The sequence below is a fragment of the Hordeum vulgare genome, chromosome 1H, assembly GCF_904849725.1.
Source record: "Hordeum vulgare subsp. vulgare chromosome 1H, MorexV3_pseudomolecules_assembly, whole genome shotgun sequence".
Classification (NCBI taxonomy): domain Eukaryota; kingdom Viridiplantae; phylum Streptophyta; class Magnoliopsida; order Poales; family Poaceae; genus Hordeum; species Hordeum vulgare.
Window position 1 is genome coordinate 359,675,776 of NC_058518.1, and position 6,945 is coordinate 359,682,720.

At 41.6% G+C, this 6,945-nt stretch overlaps 1 protein-coding gene across 3 annotated transcripts; it reads left to right on the plus strand.

Moving 5' to 3' along the window:
* Positions 1-1,177: 1,177 nt before the first annotated feature.
* On the plus strand, positions 1,178-6,488 carry LOC123436919 (wall-associated receptor kinase-like 1). Of its 3 annotated transcripts, none has more exons than XM_045115670.1 (6): positions 1,178-1,333; positions 2,138-2,311; positions 3,223-3,478; positions 3,583-3,805; positions 3,912-4,032; positions 4,880-6,488. In XM_045115670.1, the coding sequence occupies exons 2-6, from the start codon at positions 2,147-2,149 to the stop codon at positions 6,341-6,343; spliced, it is 2,229 nt and encodes a 742-aa protein (XP_044971605.1). In that variant the 5' UTR covers positions 1,178-1,333; positions 2,138-2,146; the 3' UTR covers positions 6,344-6,488. The 3 variants fall into 3 exon arrangements, with proteins under 3 accessions (XP_044971605.1, XP_044971606.1, XP_044971607.1); XM_045115671.1 differs by lacking the exon at positions 1,178-1,333 and adding an exon at positions 1,443-1,643; XM_045115672.1 differs by lacking the exons at positions 1,178-1,333; positions 2,138-2,311 and having other exon boundaries at positions 3,220-3,303; positions 3,386-3,478.
* The last annotated feature ends 457 nt before the right edge of the window (positions 6,489-6,945 follow it).

The window sequence follows — 6,945 nt, forward strand, 5'->3', positions numbered from 1 at the left end:
TAAAACGGCAAGTGGTGGTGTGGTGGTGCTAAAGTTTAGTCCCATACCGCTAGTTAAGGAATTGTTGGACCTGTTTATATAGTGAGTTCTCCCCACCATTCTAAGTGTGTGTTGAGAAGAGAAAGGAGAAGACCACACGCGCTCGCTCACTCGCCTTGCCTGGTCGGGCCGGGCGGTGCGTACGTGCGACATGCGTGTGAATGGTCCGCCGAATTCCGGTCCGTTGCCTTGCGGGGCACGACTTCCTTTTGTCTTTTTATTTTTTATGTCTTGACATACAAGTTGAGAATTTTTTGTCCGGTAAGTATACGACTTGGAAACCAAATCGGCTTGAGACGTGATCGCGACACGGAACCGACCTTGGTCCTCCTATATATACTGCTTACCGTGGTCGGCCAAAGACACACCGGAAAACATCTAGGGTTTTGCCTCGTCTCACAACTTTCGCCGTCGTCGTGGTCTACCTCATCTCGAACGCCGACGTGCATCGGCGTGCGAGAGGGCAGGTCTTTAGAACCGTTCGTCTTTGTGATCCTGCATCGGGAGAGGATGAGTTAGGTTTTTGGGAAGCGCTTTGCGTGACTATTCAAATCCTTCACCACGGGTCGTCTACTGTCCAAGTCAGGTGGTGCTATTCATCGTCGTCTTCATCGCCATCAACAGAAGATCGTCACCAACAACATCGTCAACAAAGTCATTCCTGCTGCAACTAACGAACAATACATTACTCATAATGTGTTAATGTTCTTCGTTGTAGCTTCTACTTCGTGCGCGGTGATGATGTGCATGTTCGGTTGCTCTTCTAGATTGATAGAGTATTGCATGTTATCTTGTGTTCTAGTCATGAATTATTTATTAAAATTAATCATGAACTTGCCTAATCTTTCAACAAGAGCCCGCTTATCTTCTCTCTTCTCTTCTCTTTCCTCCAACTAAGCAAAAATATACTATTTTATTTCTTATATGGTCCGCTGACTTAACTTTATTGTACTTGACGTGAGTAGCCTAATAGGGGTATTCTTTAATTAGTGATTTCGTGGGTGTCCTAATCTTTTCACACACATCATTTAATTAAAGTAATATTTCTCAAAAGAAAAAAAATACAGAAAGTAATGCATGAAGTCCAAGTGTCATTAGGTCTTGACCCCGATAGTTGGACTTTTGCACATATCTGTGCAACGCATGCCGCCAACAAGACATGTGATTGGCCTGAGACATCGATGGGAAGAAATTAAAGAAAGGCTGAAGCTCGCTCATGCCGTTCTTCCTCGCATCTCGTTTTCATACCCGAGGATCACTTGGCCGATCAATTGATAACGTGTCCTCCCTGGAGGTATGTATGTACGCATGCATCCTTCTTTTTTGTACTAGTAGTATTTTTTGTTGTTGTAGCTTAATCGTCTCTTGCGTATTTTTATTTGGGATGAAAGGGGGGCACAACTAAACCATGCCCGGCCCCTACCGCTATCATAATTTCATCCTTCAGTTTCTTTGCTATCCTCAAATCGACTTTCGATGGTGTTCCGGGGAGCCGCGCTTGCTAGTGGATACGTGCGGCTGCGCGGCCGGCGGTGGGCAGTGGAGTGGCGGCCGTAGATGCTGTTGGCTCGCTTGCGGGTGCGGCAGCCTCTGACTCGGGCGAGGTGAGAGCGCGCGCAGTAGAACTGGATCTGGCGGCTCTGCGGCTGCAGTACTAGCTAGATATAGCCTAGCCAGGTCGGACGCACACGCTCGGTCGAGGAATCAACGGACGGCGTGGCTGGCGCCTGGCTGTGCCACCGGGGAGCAGGGCTGGGTTCGCCGCCGTTTACATTGCATGTTTTCAGAAGTTGATGAATGATGAATAGCAGTACTACATACTCCCTCTGTCTGGAATTACTTGTCGAACAAATTTATAAAAATAGATTTATCTAAAACTAAAATAGATTTAAATGCATTCATTCCTGTGACAAGTATTTTCAGACGGAGGGAGTAGCATATGCAGTAGCCTCCTGATGACCTTGCTCATACAGATGTTTTGTTCTTAGCACGACTAGTTGCCTGATTGGGGTAGTAGGAGCTAGGCTCACAAATAATGGACATTAGTTTCTCTCGATTGATTCAGGGGGGCTATACTCATTTCATTGTATGCTTGCAGTGATTGCAAATGGACTGCGAAGCCAGCAGTAACAGACACGGCGTCCTGGAGAGGATGCTGCTCGATGAAAGCGCAGAGCCCACGGACCTGCCGTTGTCACTTTTGGAGGACATCACAAATCATTTCCACCCTGATCAACAGATTGGCAGCGGTGGATTCGCCGTGGTTTACAAGGTACCACACCTTTAACCGGCTTCGTTTCTCAAATTGCCTCTCAAAACTAATGATGGCAAAATCTAAAATTAGCTAACTACATACTCCCTCTGTTCCTAAATATAAGACCTTTTAGAAATTCTACTATGGACTACATACGGAACAAAACAAGTGAACCTATACTCTAAAATATGTCTATATACATCCGTATGTAGTTCATAGTGTAATCCGTAAAAGGTCTTATATTTAGGAACGGAGGGAGTACATAGCTTTTGTTCTGGAACAAAACAGATATCATCTGAGTTTAGAGTATGGTGTAGCAATGTACTCCCTCCGTTCCAAAATATAAGACCTTTTAGGGATTTCACTAGGAGACTACATACGGAGCAAAATGAGTGAATCTATACTCTAAAATATGTCTATGTACATCCGTATGTAATTTATAGTGCAATCTCTAAAAGGTCTTATATTTAGGAACGGAAGGAGTAATAATTTGCTTCATGAATTCGGCAGAACGCCTGCTTATAAAACTCTTGTAACATGTTATATCAAACTCTTGTAACATCTGTATATCAAACTCTTGTAACATCTACGTAAAACTCCTTTTTTTGGCATCAGTACATAAAGCCATGTACATATACATCTACATGAAGCAGAACACATGTTCATAAAACTTTTTTTTTCTACCAGGAAGTGTCAAATTGGGGTTTGGTGGGAGATAAGACTTTCATTTGTACTTCATATTAAGCTACGATCTCGGCAACTTGTTAGTTAACAATTTTCTGGATTAATGAAAATGGATAGTTTTTCTGTTAAAGGAAAACCCTTTCCTTTTTAATGAATTCGGCAAACTAAACTATATAAGCACGCTACAATCACACCACGAAGCACACTCAAGCCGAGGATATTGACAATATGGGTCATGACCGCAGGGAATGATCGGAAAATGGATGGTTGCGGTAAAGAAGCTGTCCAACACAGTTGATATTACTGAGAGTAAATTCCACGGAGAGGTTAAATGCTTAATCAAGATCAAGCACAAGAACATAGTACGTTTTCTGGGGTATTGTGCTGACACACAAGGAAAAATGGCAGAATACGAGGGGAAGCTTGTCATGGCAGATGTACGGAACTGGTTACTCTGCTTTGAGTTTGTACCCAAAGGGAGTCTTGATAAACATATGTCTGGTAGCATCATAATCCATTTCTTCCATATTTATTTACTCTATTACATTTTCGCTGTCAATCTAAACTAATTCATAAAATACAAAATCCGTCTCTTTCGTGTACAGATGCATCTTGCGGACTTGAATGGAAAGAGCGCTATCGAATAATCAGGGGAATATGTGAAGGCTTACATTACCTTCATGAGAAGCGCATTCTTCATTTGGACCTTAAGCCTGCTAATGTCCTGCTTGACATTGGCATGGTACCAAAAATTGCTGATTTTGGTCTCTCGCGGTGTTTTGATGAAGGGCAAACCCGAGCTATTACTCAACATCTGTGTGGATCTCAGTAAGCCAGCATCTTGGAAGCTCTTATTTTTATCTATTTTTTGTTATGCTGACTTCATGTTTTATTTGGGCATTCATTGATCAAGCTTTATATAATCTTCCCTTAGTGGGTACTTGGCTCCAGAATTCTACAGAGGACAAATCACATTCGCGTCAGACATATATAGTCTTGGTGTTATAATCATGGAGATACTGACAGGAGCAAAGGGATATTTTGAAGAGGAGAACGTAAGAACAATTTAAGCTTTTTTTTATTAAAGGGGATTTCTCCCCCAATTTCATTAAAGAAACCGAATAGTCTTTACAGCCAAAACGCTCCTCCACCAACAGAACAAACCAGGTACTCAGGTAGGCAATGGCACCTAAGCTACCAAACAGCAGCTAAAAGGGAACCTGTGCTGCAAAGCTGGAGACAAACAAGGAGAAACTAGGCAAGGTAGGAAAACACAGGAAGAAAACAATCAGACTAAGGTTCTGGAGAACAACACTCAACAATTGTGTTGTACTAAGCACAACAGGTGGAGTTTAGTTGTGCATGGCAATAAATCAATATGCGGAATCAAAGTTCATCTTTCGTCAGTTTATATGTGAAAAGACTTATTGCTCTTAAGTCATACTATTACATAACTAAAGCTATGGAAAAGACATTGGGAAGAAAGAGGGATTTATATATTTCTTGGATCAAAATACAGGTAACAGAAATTAGGAGTAAAGTTATGATAGTTTATTTTGGAAGTTATCTAGAATTGCTGCTAGCTATCATGTGTTGAGGTATTTGACCTATTTATATACAGATGCAATCTAATTAGGTATAGTTGTGATGATTTATGTTCTGTCATTCTTATGTGTTTATATACATTATCGAAGATTATATATCATTCTTATTTATGTATAATAACAAAGATCTATCCGTTCAGATCCATTTATATTAAAAAAAAAAGATCCACCACATTAACAACCATATGTTCTGCTTTTTGTGATGTTATTTTAAGCATATTTTTATTTTTTTGTTGACCGACCTGTGTTTAAAGTATGTAAAACAGATAGATAGTAACTCATGATTGCAACTTTGTAGGTAGTTAAAAGTTGGATGGATCGACTGGATCAGGTACCAGAGGGGCACACACAGTTGGAACAAGTAAGAGTATGCACTAAGATCGGTATAGAGTGCATGGACTTGGACCCAAAGAAGAGACCATTTGTACAACACATAATTGATAGGCTTGATAAAACAGCAAGAACTGACTATTCATGCCAAACTGGCATGAGCAGTTCACTAGCCGAACTGCAGCCAAGTTTACTCGAGGAACAGTCTGGGGAAATAATTGGGAAGCTTGTAGCTGAGAGCCTTATAAAGGATATCAATGAACGCCCAGAAAAGGAAGATCACTGCCAGCAGGGTCAAGAAAATGCAGATCAGTGGTCATTACGGGAAGCACAAAATACGGAGCGAAAGGTTAACCGACCAGGAACAAGCATTTTCGGCTCTAAATCTAGCTTCTTGGAGAAGCTAAAAAACTTGAACATCTTTAGCAGGAAAGCACACAAGAATTTTGTGAGGAATGGTGGCCCACACCTTCAGAATGTCAGGGGCCTAACTATTTTCACAAAGACGGAAATAAAGAAGATCACAAAAAACAATTCAGAGTTTCTTGGTACCGGAAGGTTTGGTAAAGTCTACAAAGGAACTCTTCCTGACAATACCTTGGTGGCGGTTAAGACCTTTATCACACTAAGTGATGATATGAGGCGGGAGTTTGAGGTGATAATAGACATGCATAAAGAACTGATCCACAAGAACATCCGCAAGCTCTATGGTTGCTGCCTGGAGGTGGATGTTCCAATGTTGGTATTTGAATTTGCTGCTCATCGGAGCCTTCAGGACATTCTCCACGGCAGCAAACAAAAACTTCCTTTAGACTTGCGTATCGACATCGCAATTGGGTCTGCAGAAGGGTTAAGATACATGCACTCCTACGCAAATCAACCCATACTACATGGTGATGTCAGACCAGACAACATATTTCTGGATGACAAGTTGGCACCAAAATTTTCAAATTTTGGGCTTTCTAAGCTTTATTGTATAGAAAAGAAGAGGATGCTCCAGGCCTCTGAATCAAAGGATACACGCAACCAATTGATGCTGCTTAATATGGGTTACATGGACCTAGAGTTCATGATAACTGGACGTGTAACACAAAAGAGTGAGGTCTACAGCTTTGGAGCTATTCTTTTGGAACTCATTACCAGGAAAGAAAATGTATTTGATGAAAACTGCATCCTCGTCACCGAGTACCGCAAGCTTTATGAGAGAGGAAAGAGTGGCAGAGCAATGTTTGACAAGGAGATTGCAAGTGAAGATGAAGATATCTTCGCCCTGGAAGAAATTGGCAAGGTCGCGATCGAGTGCCTGAAAGAAGACAGTAAGGAACGACCAGACATGACAGAGGTGATGGAACAACTTATGATGATTAGGAGAAATAGGAGGCTTGTTCAGGCACGCAATAAGGCGATGACTACCAGCGGTCCATCGGTATAGTGGGTGACCATTGTTCAATCAAATGAACTAAAAATGAATTAAAAGTCAGGGTACCATGAAGGTCACAAATTTGCATCCCCGTGTGAATTGTGTAAACGCCATCACAAACATAAAAAAACTCAAAATGTTTTTTGTCCAGGAAAAATGTCTCACTTTGATAACCAATGGGCATTAGACATTGCGCATTGTGCAACAGCACCTGCACACCTCACACGTGCGGATAGCCCGTGCACTTAGGCCTGGATTACGCACTGAACTCGTCGGCATTTGTGCTTATTCTGGAAATATTCCACGCACATTTAACACTCGCGATTCCAAGGGGCAACGCCACCAATCATGCGTACATTAGTAGTGGAGAAGCGAAAAAGAGAAAGCTGTGGTGACAATCGTACCACTTCGGATCTAATGTGACTTTGATCCCCTCCTTTTCTCCACCCTTGAAGAAATTTCATGCTCGGATTCTTTTCCCAAATAAGAATAATCCTTCATCTCTAAGTAACATGGACCCAAACGGCGGAGCATGGCCAATATGCATTTTTTTTGGTAATTTCAGAAATTCTTTCAGAATTTTCAAAATCCACTTAATACTAACTAATTTTGAT